Source organism: Jatropha curcas, chromosome 6 (assembly GCF_041381405.1).
Source record: "Jatropha curcas cultivar XTBG-Jc1 chromosome 6, XTBG_Jcur_1.0, whole genome shotgun sequence".
In the NCBI taxonomy this organism is placed as follows: Eukaryota; Viridiplantae; Streptophyta; class Magnoliopsida; order Malpighiales; family Euphorbiaceae; genus Jatropha; species Jatropha curcas.
Genome location: NC_143156.1, coordinates 21768282 through 21784212, shown reverse-complemented (window position 1 = coordinate 21784212; position 15931 = coordinate 21768282). Strand labels below are relative to the sequence as shown.

The window sequence follows — 15931 nt, the reverse complement described above, 5'->3', positions numbered from 1 at the left end:
CAACTCTAATCCACGAGAATAAAGATGTGACTTTCAGTGAAGTTTGTGCTAATCTTTACAGCCATGAATTGAGAAAGATAGAAAAGAAGGAAAAGGCAACTGAAGTAGAAGCTCTAGTGGTTAGAGGCCGTTCACGAAGCCAAAAGAAAGGGGGAAAGAAAAGTAGATCCCGTTCAAAAGCCAGAGTTGAAAAATGAGTATGCCTTTTGTCGTGAGAAAGGTCACTGGAAGAAAGATTGTCCAATGCTGAAAGCCAAAGGCAAAGTTGTTATTGATTCAAAAACAGCTGAGTGTGATGATGAAGACTCAAACTTCTCATTAGTTATCATGGCATCTATAGACAATTCATCAGCAAATTTGATAAGCTCTGGTGAGGTATGGCTGCTAGACTCTGCATGCAGTCATCATATGAGTCCCCATCGGGATTGGTTTTTTGACTTTAAAGAACTTGAAAATGAAGTTGTCTATACTGCAAATAATGTTCCTTCCTTCACAGAAGGGATTGGTTCAATCCGTTTGAAGAACCATGATGGGTCAATCAGAATCCTGATTGATGTTCGATATGTACCGAGTTTGATAAAGAATCTCACTTCAGTGGGAGTCCTAGAATCAAAAGGACTCACTATAATTGCGAAAGATGGAATGATGAAAGTCATCTTGGGTGCACTTGTGGTGATGAAAGGAGTTTGGAGAAGGAATAATTTGTATTACTATCAGGGTAATACAATTATTGGATCGATAGCAGCAGTTGTTTCTAGTGACGACAAAGAGTTGGAAACAACCAGATTGTGGCATAAGTGCTTGGGACATGTAGGTGAAAAATCCTTCAAAAGTTTGGCAGATCAAGGATTATTGAAGGATGTCAAAACCTGAAAGTTGGACTTTTGTGAGCATTGCACCAAAGGAAAGCACTCAAAAGTGAAATTTGGCATCAGAATCCATAATACCAAGGGTATTTTGGACTATGTTCACTCTGATGTATGGGGACCCTCTACAACGGCTTCTTTGGGTAGCAAACATTATTATGTGATCTTTGTTGATGATTTCTCTCGAAGGGTTTGGGTGTATACTTTGAAGTCAAAAGATGAAGTGCTAGGAGTTTTCCTCAAATGGAAAAAATTGGTGGAAACTCAGACTGGCAGACGCATCAAATGTCTCCAAACAGATAATGGAGGAGAATACAAAAATTATGCTTTTGATAAAATCTGCGCAGATGAAGGCATTGTTCGACACTTCACAGTTAGAAATACACCGCAGTATAATGGGGTGGCAAAACGCATGAACCGAATGTTGCTGGAGAAAGTTCGGTGTATGTTGTCTAATGCTGGGTTAGACAAGAAATTTTGGGCTGAGGCTTTGTCATATGCATGCCATCTCATTAATCGATTACCATCAACTGCTATTGGTGGCAAAACACCTATAGAGTTATGGTGTGGAGAACCTGCTAATGATTATGATTTCTTACGTGTATTTAGTTCCACTGCATATTATCATGTTAAGAAATCGAAGCTGGATCCAAGAGCTAAGAAAGCCATTTTCATGGGGATAAGCATAGGTGTTAAAGGCTATCGGCTATGGTGTACAGAATCAAAGAAAATAATCTTTAGCAGAGATGTCACTTTTGATGAATCTACCATGTTAAAAAAAGGTGACAGTAGAGTAATCAGATGGCACTCCACAACAGGCGGAGTTTGATAGAAAAATCCCAGTGGCAGGTACTGAACATGTAGAAACTCCTGAGGTAGAAGGAGGCTCAGATGAAGAGGAGGTTCAACTCCAAGAACCTCCACAGAAACTTGAGTAAATTGCACTTGATAGGCCAAGAAGATCTATAAGAAAGCTTGCTCGTTTTGATGATATGGTGGCCTATTCATCTTCAATTGCAGATGATAGCATTCCATCCACTTTTAATGAAGCTGTCAAAAGTTCAGATGAAGTAAAGTGGAGAAAAGCTATGGAAGATGAAATGAAGTTCCTTTATAAGAATCAGACGTGGAACTTAGTTGATCCACCAAAGGGAAAGAAGGCGATCGGATGCAAATGGGTATATGCAAAGAAAGAAGGATTTCCTGACAGGGACAGTGTTCACTATAAGGCAAGATTGGTAGCTAAAGGCTACGCTCAGACGAAGGGAATTAATTATAATGAAGTGTTTTCTCCAGTTGTAAACCTCCATTCGGATTTTGTTAGCCTCGGTAGCACAGTTTGATTTGGAACTAGTTCAATTGGATGAAAAAATTGCATTTTTACATGGAAATCTGGAAAAGGAAATCTACATGACTCAGCCATGAGGATTCAAAGTTGCTGGAAAGGAAAATATGGTATGCAAACTTGAAAAATCGCTTTACGGATTGAAGCAATCTCTGGGCAGTGGTGCAAGCGATTTGATAAGTTTATGCAAGGGCAGAAGTACACAATAAGCAAATATGATCATTGTGTGTATTTGCGCAAGCTACAAGATGGCTCTTTCATTTATCTTCTTTTGTATGTTGATGATATGTTGATAGCTTCAAAGAATAAACAAGAAATTAAGAATTTGAAGAATCAGTTAAATCAAGAATTTGAAATGAAAGATCTAGGCGAAGCAAAAAGGATTCTTGGTATAGAAATTACTAGAGATAGGAAATTGGGGAGACTTTATCTGAATCAGAAGCAATATCTGAAAAAGATACTAAAGTGTTTTGGTATGGATGATAAAACCAAACCTGTTAGTACACCTCTTGCTCCTCATTTCAAACTTAGTGCTACTCAGTCACCAAAAAATGATGCAGAAAGGGAATACATGTCAAGAGTTCCCTATGCAAATGTTGTGGGTAGTTTGATGTATGTTATGGTCTGTACGAGGCTTGACATTTCACATGCAGTTGGAATTGTGAGCAGATACATGCATGATCCTGGCAAAGATCATTGGCAAGCTGTGAAATGGATTCTGCGGTATCTTTTGAACACCGTGGATGTTGGATTGATTTTTGAGCAGGATAAGTATAGTGGTCAACGCATAGTCAGATATTGTGATTCTGATTATGCCGGTGATTTGGATAAATGTCAATCAACTACTAGTTATGTGTTTACTCTTGCAAAAGCACCAGTTAGTTGGAAGTCCACTTTACAGTCAACAGTGGCTTTGTCTACAATAGAGGCAGAGTACATGGCAGTTACAGAGGCTGTTGAGGAGGCAATTTGGCTTCAAGGGTTGTTTGATGAATTGGGAATTAGGCAAATAACCAAATTTATCATGCAAGGACGAAGCATATCGACGTTCGATTTCATTTTGTCAAAGAAATTCTGGAGGAAGGACAAGTTCAACTCTAGAAGATTCAGACTGCTAAGAATCCTGCTGATATGATGACAAAAGTGATGACAACTGTCAAGTTCAAATACTGTTTGGACTTGATTAATATTATTAAAAATTGAAGCTTGGCATAGCCGAGCACATTTGAAGACATTGCAACTTTGTGAGAGAAAGAGAAGAAGCTTGCATTGGTGGGATTTTCGCCAAGGTAGAGATTGTTGGTTTAGGTGGCTTAGAATCCCACATCGGAAAAATGGGAAGGGAGTGGGAAGCCCTTTGCCTATAAAAGGAGCCTACCTCCTTAAGTTTTAATCGTGCCAACTTGTCTTCCAATACCTAGTGGGTTAGACAAGTTTCTCTCCTCTCTTCTCTCAAATTGTATATTTCTTCAGTGAAATATAAATTTGGTAGTGTCCGAGGACGTAGGCAAAATTGGCCGAACCTCGTTAAAATTCTGGTGTTCTCTCTTATTTATTGCTTTGTCTTTATTTATTTAATAGCTATTGTTGGGCAAAAATATTTTGGTGGTTATTGTCTGATTAATTGCATGTCTAGGTAAATTCTGTCAAACGACATGAATTTAGTCCAAAGCAAGTGGATTTTAAGTGAGACCATTTGTGACTCCTCCACTTATCTAGAAATTTATGTAAGAAATTTATGTAGTTACTCAGTACAGTACACCTTCAACTTCTTGTTGTGTGATTGTTATTTTTTCATCAGTTTCAATTTTGGTAAGACTTCATCGCATCAATTGTCTTCACTCTTTTCCTTTTTTCTAGAAACTTCTCCCTTCGCTAATCAATTTCACAGTGTTAGTTCAGGGAAGGAGAAAGGGAAAATTTTTTATTCTGAATTTCAGTCTTGGCTTGAGCTTATACCTAAATAACTAATCAGGTAATTTTTACATTGTCTATGAAAATTTGGTTATATCTAGAGTTTTAACTCTCAAACTTATTTGTTATGAGTTTAAATTATGAGTACCTGTTTTGTCTTTATATTAGATGATTTGACATTTATACTGGAATTTTTTTTTTTTTTTTTTTTTTGATTGGCTGTTGAGGAATTTTCTTTGGGCTTTTTGAGATGCGAGTTATTTAGATCCTTTGTTGTTTGTCCTTGAGATAATTCATATTAATTGAAAATTAGTCATCCTATTGCCACTACCAAACTACTGATGTGTTTGGTATATATTGGCAGTGTATCAAATTCTAGGGCATGAAAAAGTCGAGCCAAGTCAAACAAGAAAAGCATACCATCTATAGAATTGAGAATGTGAGACTTAATTGGAGCTGTATTGTTAAGTTGAGAATTTCAATCAAAATTTGTTCAGTACCACCGACTCTTCATGAAAATTTTAAAATTGTGAAGCTGTGTTTGAATCGCTACAATTTATGGTTACAAGTGAAAACTGAAATGATTAAGTACCAGCATTACTTTCCTTTTCCTTTTATAGTTTGTTTTTTGTCTACTTTTGAATTTAGTTTGGCATTTTTATTTTTTATTTTTTTCAAAACAAAACCCACCAAACCTTATCTGAGACTTTCTGGCCATAAAATGAATTTACTCCTATCCAACAACTTTGCTTGCCATATTCTTTCCAATTTCCTGGTTGATATTTTTTTTTAAAAAAAGAATATATATATATATTTTCATGATTATATTTGAAAACACATAAAAAGCATGAATGATAGTTCAACAAAATTTTTTAAAAAAAAAAAAAAAAAAAAAAAAAAAATCCCACCTGTATAGAAAGGTCTGATTATGGAGTCCAACTGTGAGAGGAAAAGCACCAATCTCTCACCGTGGCTGCAATTCTTTTGCCTTCTTTAGCCCCTCCTCTTACAATAATTTCAATATTTGTCTGTGAAATAAACAATTATTTAATCTATAATTCTTTCTAATTAATTGCTATAATGAATCAAATAAGCAGAATATAGAATTAATAGCTGTAATGATTATGTAATAATTAATACTCCATCTGTCTCAAAATATAAAGTCGTTTTTGGATGATTATTTTGTTCTAAAATATAACTCATTTTGATTATTTTAATGAATAATAAATGATATTTTTTTAACATTACCTTTATTTACATAAATTCAATAAATACTTTCATAAGTAACTATTTATTTTGAGATAAAAGATAATTTGGTCAAATTATCGTTGGTTTCGTTATAATTTTAAAAAATTAATTGTTTTCTTAATCCTTGTATTAAGGTTACATTAAAGAAGTTGTTACAAATTTTTTTTTTGAAAGAAAGAGCTAGTTGCTAGCCTTCAAGGCTAAGCAGTCTGATCTTTTTAAATTATTTTGTAACTTAAAGTCTTACCTTAAAATAATTCTATACATTGGCAATTTATTTTATGTCAGTATACCTGTCACAATTAGATCTATTTTAAATATTTTTATAATTATTTTTACTCAAAATGTAATTATGGACATGCTATTTCAAAATTCTATATCATTATCAATTAAAAAAATAGTTTTTCTCTAACAATATAATTATACGTGAAATACAATTTCTGTTAGTAAAAATACACGTATTATATGAATTTTTATTATTTTTATCGATTTTTGAATTTCATAAGTCTTCCTATAGTATATACTGTTGTTTGTATTATTTTTTTAACATATAATGCTTCTGTTGTTAAAGAAAAGTTATTGAACCATTTCTTTTATACTGAGAAAAAATAAATAAATCTTGCTATTTAAAAACAATGGTTTATTCAGAAAAGTTTGAAAAAAAAAAATACTTAAAAAGAAAAGAGAGTTAATATTTTACGTTTATTTTCTATGCTTTTTGACCCCCTATATCTGTGTATGCTCATAAACAAATTTAAAACTAGTCTTATAGTAATTATTCCAAATCAGTTTTTGGATTGAAGTATTGCAAAAAAAAAAAAAAAAAAAAAAAAAAAAAAAAAAAAAAAAAAAAAAAAAAACCAACTAAATTTGTTATAATAATTTATAATCATAATTCACTTGGCTAAAATCATATCATAACATGTAGAACAAAATTTGAATATTTAGACTCTGTTTGTTTCCGTAAAATAACTTGCAGAAAAATATTTTTCACAATTTTCCGTTGTTTAGAGCGTTCAGAAAAATAAGTCAACAGAAAATATTTTCCTATTCAAAAGAAAATTAAGTCATTTTTTAAGAAAAATAACTTCTCATGTTTGAGAGAGTAAATCATTTTCTGAACATTGACAAATTTTACAAATCCATATTTTTTTTAGTTTATTAATCATTGTAGTTACTATCATCAGTCAACATTTACCACCGGCCACCACCATGGCCACCGGCGGTTTTCCTAATTTACATTTTTTTTTTGCATTTTTCTTATATTTAACAATAAAATTTTTAAGTTATAAAACTTCTATTATTATTAATATTTTTTATGATCTTACGAGATAAAGACTTTAATATTTTTATAACTAATTTTCAATATTACAACTAAACAATGGAAAATAAGCCATTTGGAAAAATATTTTTCACGAAAAATATCGTTCGGCAAGTTATTTTACAGAAACAAACGGAGCATTAACCAATAAAAAAAATAAATAAATAAATAAAACACTGACTGAAGTAACTAAGAACTAGAATTTTACACATACCACAGATATCAAACATGCCTTCATTGCTGGACATAGCATCTATAGACCATTCTTCTGACAGAAGTTTTGACACCAATTTGACCGGAGGAAAGTTGGAGAATCCTTGGCCTCGAGGCATGATACATCAATTTGCTTCTCCTAAGAATATTACATATTCAGCAGCATTTTCTACACATAGTTTGATGGCATCAAAACAACATGACTTGTAAGCTTTCTCTATATATCATGTAAAAAAAATATCCAACCCAGATCAATGATAGAAACCCAAAGAATTACTCATGGAATCTCTGATCATTATGAGCCCAGAATCCAGAATCCAAGGTAATACTAATAATGATATCTGCAGGAACACTTCAAAATCACAAAAAAAATTGATGGCTCATCTTCTTTCTTGTCCTCTCTCTGAAAGGGAAACAAAAAACAAAAACAAAATGTATCCTCGTGTCAACGATAATAAGGTTATCTGACGCTGATAGGATCCTACAGGTTTCAAATGGGTTGATTTTCCCTAACCATCTTTATGATATTGAAGGAACCATGCATCCTAACCAAACTAGTTTAAGCTCAGTTGAGTTGTGTGTCAATAGAGATATTAAAAGCACATTCTAGATTACAATCATTAAAAGTATTCTCACCAGGCCAAAAAGTAGGAAATTTGGGTTTGAAGCTACCAAAGCATAATAAATGTCGACGAGAATGCCAGGTTTTATCCCCAAGAATAATGCATCATTCTGACAGAAGCATACAGTTCCAAGCAGATGCTGTAACTTGCATAGCTGGATTTTCATCTTTGGAAAAATCATTGTAAGCTGAAAATAAGAAAAATAATTAGAATATAAACACACTGAGATATATGGACAAGATTTCGAAAACAAAAGCAGCAAGCATATAGAAAAGGTTGAGTTAATGACCTCTTCGATGAACAATACATGAGATATTGAACAGGATTGAGCAAGCTTGAGAGAACAATGAACAAATCAATGAATAATAGAAAGAATGAATAGAAGTCGCAGAGAGATCAATCATTCTCTGCTGCATCTCAAAATCGTAATACTCTGTTATGTCTTATGTCTGCTGTACAAGAGAATATTTAAGATCTATTGGACAAATAACTAACTATGGGTTTAGCTAAGAATACTGGGCTGTGATGATTATTGGGCAATGGTGCTGTGATATTTAATATGGACAGACTGTAACTGAAATATCTCCTATAGATATGCCTTTCCATTCGATCCTCAAAATAAGCCAAACCAATGTCATGCTCGGTAAGAGGCCCTGATTAATAAAGTCTTGCCACTATAGAGAGTTTTACTGCAAGAATGTGTTCCTTCCCAGGTTCACAGTCCATCCTGGATGCATCTCAGAATTTTATTTCCTGGTAATAAAACCAGTTAAGTTTTCATCACTGGAGTCAGAACCTATTTTTGCCTAGTCCATGACTTGTGTGTGAAAGACGAAAAATTATGAAAGCAGCAAGTTTCTGACCTCTACTGCCTTATAATTTTTAAGTAAAGAGATTATAGTAAGTTGCTCCCATCTTCCACTCCAAATGTAGATACACTTTAGTTTTGTCTACTGCCTCAAACCCAACTCGATCCTGGACTTTTCCTCAGTCCTGTCTTGATTATCTTTGATCTTGTATTTCCTGCATCTTCCCATCTTCCATATTTAGCATAGACATTTGATAAAACCACACGATGAGTTGGATTTTCAGGTTCAAGTTGAACAAGACGATCTGATGCAAATTCTGCTAATTGCACATTCGAATGCATTTTACACGCACCTAGAAAAGCCCCCCATGCTCTGGCATCAGGTTCAAAAGGCATTGCTTTGATTAAATGCAAAATTTCATCAAATAATCCAGCACGACCTAATAGATCCACCATACAAGCGTAGTGTTCTAAACCTGGTTCAAGCTGGTGCTTTTTCTTCATGGAATCAAATAGTTTCCTCCCTTCATCTATTAAACCTGTATGTCTGCAAGCAGATAACACACTGAGTAAAGACAGAGAGTCAATCCTGACATGACTCTTCTGCATAAGTGAGAAAAGTTCAGTAGCACGGTGCCCTTGCCCATGAATTGCATATCCTCCAATCATCACATTCCATGTAACGGTGTTTTTATTCCTCATCTCATGAAATAACTCCTCTGAGATATCAAGCTGTCCACATTTGGCATACATATCGATAAGACAATTCCCAACAAGTATATTGGACTGAAATCCTATCCGGATAATACAGGCATGAAAAGCCATGCCTTCCTTTAAGGCTGACAAATGTCCTACTGCAGGAAGGACACTCACAATTGTGACTGGAGTAGGATGAAAATTCTCTAATTTCATCTGGCAAAATGTAGAAATAGCTTCTTTGGCATGTCCATTGTGCACATATCCTGCAATCAGGACATTCCAGGAAACTTCATCCTTTCTAAAATCAGTTCTCTTGAACAAGAATTCAGCAGCAGAAAGGCTTCCCAATTTGGCATACATGTCAATGAGAGCATTTTTTACATGACAGTGAGATTCAAGACCACACTTTATAATTTGTCCATGCATGCAGGATCCCTGGCCTTGGTCAAATAAAAGGACACAAGCTGAAAGTAAACTCACCATAGTTCCCGAGTCTGGACATATTTCAGATATTTGTGCTTTATGGAACATTTCCATTGCATGATAAGGATCACCAATCTGAATATACCCATTCATCAAAGCATTCCACATAACAATATCTTTACATGGCATTCTATTGAATATAGTCAGTGCTGAAGCAAAGAATCCACATTTAGCATACATGGACACTAAGGCTGTTCCAGTTGAGATATCTGAGTCAATATTCGCTTTAATAGCATAACAGTGTACGCTTTTACCTAATCTCAGGGCTAGTACGTCTGCGCAAGCCGGAAGTACGCTCGTCAGAGTAACATTGTTCACTTTTAAACAATTATTCTGCATATCTCGAAATAGTGACAGAGCATCTTCAGGATACCCTGATTGAACAAGAGCAGCTATAATTGCTGACCAAGCAACCAAATCCCTTCCTTTAAGCCCTTGAAACAATGATTTTGCCTTATCCAAATCTCCAAATTTTGCATACATGGTAATCATAGCAGTAGTAACCGAAACATCCGAGTCAATTCGTTGTTGTCTAGCAAAATCATGAACTTCTCTCCCTTTCACTAAATCTCTCATCTCCGCTGCAGCTGAAAGAGCATTTACAACTGATACTTTATTCAACCTAACATTCTCTCTCCGCATACAATCAAACAACTCCAAAACCTCAAAGAAGCATTCATTATGTGCATACCCTGCCATCATTGTTTGCCATGAAATATCATTCCTGTCTTGCATTTGTTCAAAAATCTGACAAGCCATATCAATGTTCCCACACTTAGAGTACATATCAATCAACCCATTCGAAACAATTGCTACAAAACCCCTCCTCGTAACATAACCATGAAGGGACCTACAAGCATCAATATCGCCCAGTTTCGAAACAGCTGGAACCAAATTCACAATGCTTACTAAATCAGGCTCCAAACCACTCAATTGCATGCTCTTAATAAAACCCAATGCCTTCTTAGGATCCACACTCTGCGACAAACTAAGAATCATTACATTCCACGTTGTAACATCTTTGCTAGGCATTTTATCAAACAATTCTCTTGCCAACTCTAAGTTACCCATTTTACCATACAGGTCAACAAGAGCAGTCCCCAGAAAAACATCACACTCCATCCCTCTAAAGACAATATCACGGTGAATCAACATACCCTCTTTAAACTCCAGCCCACCGATGCAAGCTTTCAAAACAAAAGTGAACGTATATTTGTCTGGCTCTAAGCCATTATTTAACATCAAGTGATACAATTTTATAGCTTCTTGGTAATTTTTCTCACTTGTATAAGCTCTTATGATATTATTGTACAATCTAACACTTGGGTTGGGCATAAAATCAAACAAAAACCGAGCAAAGTCAAATTTTTTAAAAGAAAGGTAAGATTTTATAATATGGATATTAGACAAAGGGTCGTTTTGGAGGCCTGAGACTATCAAACGGGCATGAATTTGAAGGAGAGAGTTGAGATCTTTGCATGAGGATAGTAAGGGAAGGTAATTGCGGTGATTTACAATTGCATGTGAAGGGAAAACTGAAATTTTGTTATTGCTTGCTGTGAGTGCATGGAATAATCTACGCAGTGGGTGTTTACGTTGACCCATTATTGCCTGGAGATGCCTGGAGCGATCGTAACGTTACGAGAGAAGTGAAAATCACTGAGGTTGGACACTACAGATGTCGTTGTACGAGAAATAACGTTTATAAAGCGAAATCAACTGTAAAAGTTATTAAAAGGCTTCTAAAGGATTATACTTAAATTAAAAATTAATTACCAATGATTTAAATTGAAAGCGGTAGGAACCGTTCCTTGCTATTTCCTATCTAAAAAAAATAAAATCTTAATCATCTAGGGAGTCTTAACTATCTAGGTGGAGACATCTTTAGCCATGAATCTCCTCTATCACTCTTCTTTATTTCTTGTGTTCTATTCTCTCTATTCTCTTTATTTAGAAAAAACAGAAAAAAAAAAACTCTTAGATTAAGAAAATTAGTTAATTGTATTTTCTACCTAAAATGTCGTTAATAAAAGTTAATTTTGTCATTAATTATGGGACAACAGTTGACACAAGAGGTGGCCCTAAGAAGTGTATTAATGAACTGTTTGCATGAATTGGGCGTCACTTTTGATAAAATTTCAAACCTTCCATATTTCTATTATGACACTTTATTACATTGGGGGACATTTTATATAATATGTGCTCAAAAATAAAATATTTGAAGCCAAATTTTTTGAGTTTACAATTGGACTCCTCGATTTTTAAATTTTGGCCACATATAAAATGAAACCACAATTAATAATCTGATCTAGAAAAATATATTCACTTCTTCATAACACCTAAATCGACCACATCATATCCAGAAATGACCACTGTTTTGCATCTCCAGACTTGAATCTTATAGGTAATGAAGTAGAAATGACTTCAGATTGCGTCTCAGCAGTATTGTCTTCATGCATTACAGGATCAGACACATCTTTTGAACTTTGGTCACGTTGTTCTTCATATTTGTTTGCTTCTCTATAAGACTTTCGTGTTTGGCCACATTTGCATCTTCTTGGCCACCATTAGCAGAAACAGGTGTTTCAGGAACCTCAAAGTATTGACCAGTTCTTTTGAGAAAGTGTCTCAAATCAGCAACAAAAGACTTATGAGAATAATATACCACTTTCCTCTATTATTGACCTTGAATCTTGAAACAAACACAAATATTTCAAAGATATTCTTATCTTTTTAACTCGGCTTGCATCCCAAAATTACTATTTAGAGTAAAATTTTCTATATAAAAAATACACTCAAAAAAAAATTTCTAAATAAAGAGATTAGAGGAAGTATTATTTTATCTAGTACTAGTACTTTTGCTTTTGGTTTGTCTCTATCTAATATGGAGTTGATTTGTGTCCATCTTATATGGTTGTTAGGTTCCGCTTCTTGCTCTAAAAATGAAGAAAGACTTGTCGGAAATTGAATTACTGGTTGGTCCAACCAAGAAAGAAATGGGAAATGAAAAGTTAGAAAGAGCCATGATTTTGAATTAGAAGAGAGATTTCAAGAAATGAAAAATCTATTCACTCTATTAATAATCGAGCCGGATCAGGTATATCATAAGGAATTTACATTTTTTTATTGATTCTTACGGATTGGATCCAAAAAAATTTTTGAATGAGGAGAGTTTAATATCCCTTCTATTTGACTTTAATAGCAACATTTCATCTTTTCACACGAATTACGAAAATGATTGGAACACATCTATTTTCTAAATATACATAGTAGAATGTCTAAATTGCCTTAAAATTAAAAATTCCGTATTTAATTTTACTACAAAATCAATGCTAATTTTATGTCATATTAAAGCACCATCGTTAAAGTAGTACTTCCGTTCATTTTTTTATTGAACACTTAAAGTGGAATAAAATAAAATTTCCTTTGTTGCTATTAAAGTGGAATGTATGGAGTATTATTTTTCGTTAGACATGTATACAATATGTGAATATCTATTCTTTATAGGGATAATTATAATTTAGTGCCTGAAATTTTTATTTTTTTTCTATTTTGGCAACTGGATAGAAAACGCTATCAATTGAGTGCACAAATTTTTTAAAATTTCTATTTCAATTTTTCTGTCTAATTTGGCTACCGGAACTCTGATTGTGTAATGATGAAACCCATTTTTTCACATGTGGTAGTTAATATGGCTTAATTGAGATCCAAATCAGCTTGCCATATAGAGTCTACATGCACATGATATAAAATTCTCTAATTTGCTCTTTAGAACACCTAATTCCCTATTGAATCTCCTCACTTCTCAGCATCTCCATTATGGCTCGAACATTGAATTTCAGTTTTCAAAAAAATAGCTTGTAAAAAAAATATTTTTCACAATTTTTCAGTGTTTGGGCATACAAGAAAATAAGTCAACAAAAATAATTTTCCTAATTAAAGGAAAACTTATTCATTTAAAAGAAAATGACTTCTCACTTCAAGAGAGGGAAACATTTCACAAACATTTACAAACTTATTATAATCTTATAAATGTATTTTTTTTAATTTATTAATCACTCGTAGTCACTACCATTAGTTTTCATTCACCACCAGCCACCACCACCGGTCACGGGCCACCATCGGCCACCACCACCAGCCACTCGCGATTTTCATAATTTTATCATTTTTTTCATTTTTCTCATATTTAACAATAAAATTTTTTAAAATAAAATTCTCATTATTATAAATATTTTATGGTCTTATGAGTTAAAAATTTTAATGTTTTTTAACTAATTTTTATAATACAACCAAACAATAGAAAATAAATCATTTGAAAAATATTTTCAAGGAAAACATTTTTTTTGAAAAATATTTTTCAAAGATAAGTTATTTTTCGGAAACATATGGAGCTCAATGTTCTTCATTTTGCAAGGAAACTTCACAAAAGAAGAAGATGAACTCTCATCACTCTTCACAACTTGTTTGGAAACAAGTATATATATTGAGATTTTAATTCAAACGCACAAAATCTCAATTGAGATATTTATTTCTTAAGAATAAATTATTTATTTATTTCTTTTTGGCAGTTGGTGTCTTATTGCTGCTGGTTTACTTAGAAAAACAGATAATAGATCAAGATAAATTACAATACACACATCAAAAGAATGCTCTACATCGATGGCTAAGATCCTCAAAAGCATTGCCTTCCCAACTCAACCACCAGCACAGCCACGACCACTATAACTTCTACTGCAATTAGCAATGGCAGGAACAACAAAGCCAATAATAATAATAATAATAAAAGATAATAATATGATCAATAATAATAATGTTTCTCAAATAGAAACACATAATTATCATTGACTCCATTTTTGCGAGTACATTTGCAGGGTGGTTATGAACCAGAGAATTCAACATGTTCTTTTTGCATTGGACAAAACCCAAACCAACATAAACTTGGATGACATGGCATTAGGATTTGAGTTTTGGCTTGAATTTAAGATGGGAAATAGCTCGATTGAAGAAGTTGAGAGATATTTGAGGTTGGATTTAGGTTTTATAGAGGATTTGAAGGAAAAGGCTTCATTATAAATTTAGTGCCTAAACTTTCGAAAAATTTTATTTTAGTGTCTTAACGGAAAACGTTTACAATTAAGTGTTTGAATCGATAAATTTCTTTTAATCGGGTATCTCTATCTTATGTGGCTTGCAGGAAACATGAATAGGACTTGTGGGACCCATTTAAAATTCAAAATAACATTGAGTAGGACAACAAATAGCTTGACACATCAGATTTGACATGTCAAACAGTAGAGTGTAAAAAACAATTAACAAAATTGTCATTAGCCCTAAAAACCAAACGCGGCTGACTGTTGCGAAAATAGTTGTTTGCCAAACGCAACTGTTAACTCCTCTGACTCTCTCACGACTATGGAACAATGTCCGGCAATCATCAACACATGTTGCGTCTAGTCCTCTCATGCCGCAAAATCACAACATAGGTAACAACCCCAAACACCTCCACTATCATAGTCATGGCTTCCTCCACCGAACAAGGGTTCCTCGCCGAGTATCGAATTAGACTCAACTGCTTCCCACAAACGAACCTCCATTGGGACTCCAAAATGGCATATCGGTGAGAAGCTAGGGTTTTGTCTCAAAGAGATCGACAATCACCGAACAAAATAAAATCTAGTTTTCAAAAAAAGTAATAACCATATTAGAAAAGCATAATATCCAACTAATTATGAAACTCCTAAAAATATTTAAACCTATTTGTAGACTAGCCTACTTGTCAGGCCTGACTCCAACCAGCAGAGAAATTGTCCACTTTGGATCAAGCCAATTTCATCCCATACTGAATTGGCAAGACCCGCATGGTTATGTCCCGTAAGTGAAATGGGGAACTTCTTAGGAGGTCACCCATCCTAGGATTTCTGTTATGCAAACATGATTAGTTTTACCCTTTTCGATATATGATTCGATTCATTCATATGTCCCACGTTCCTCTACCCATAGCTAGCCTGCCATCCTAGAAGCTAGCCAGGAGCTTTGCTCTACCCGCCCTTTTAGGATCGCTTTGCCGGGTCGCGATGTCATAGGCCCACCAGCTTTCGCATTGTTCGTCATCGAACCATACATCTATTGGAGAGGGTCCAGCTTTGCTACCAATTGTCACGCCTGACTCCAACCACCAGAGGAATTGTCCGCTTTGGATCCAACTAATTCTATACCATACTGGATTGGCAAGACCCGCACAGTTTTGTTCCATAGGTGAAATGGGGAACTTCCCAGAAGGTAATCCATCCTAAGATTTCCGTTAAGCAAGCATGCTTAATGTTGAAATCTTTGTGATTAAAGTAAATATTGTGTTTACTAGTTTAGGTTTATTCCTAATTAGTGTAAAGATTGTGTTTCCTAGTTTAGGTT

General features: G+C 34.1%; 1 protein-coding gene across 4 annotated transcripts; it reads right to left on the bottom strand.

Annotated features, from left to right (window-relative positions):
- Positions 1 to 5006: 5006 nt before the first annotated feature.
- Positions 5007 to 11253, bottom strand: LOC105641589 (Pentatricopeptide repeat (PPR) superfamily protein). 4 transcript variants are annotated; one of them, XM_089723532.1, is made up of 4 exons: positions 7820 to 11253; positions 7544 to 7717; positions 6909 to 7310; positions 5007 to 5153 (listed from the first exon to the last, which is right to left on the bottom strand). In XM_089723532.1, exon 1 carries the CDS (start codon positions 11123 to 11125, stop codon positions 8489 to 8491), a length of 2637 nt encoding a protein of 878 aa, XP_089579658.1. In that variant the 5' UTR covers positions 11126 to 11253; the 3' UTR covers positions 5007 to 5153; positions 6909 to 7310; positions 7544 to 7717; positions 7820 to 8488. The 4 variants fall into 4 exon arrangements, with proteins under 4 accessions (XP_089579658.1, XP_089579660.1, XP_089579657.1 ...); XM_089723534.1 differs by having other exon boundaries at positions 6909 to 7046; XM_089723531.1 differs by having other exon boundaries at positions 6909 to 7717.
- Between the last annotated feature and the right edge of the window lie 4678 nt (positions 11254 to 15931).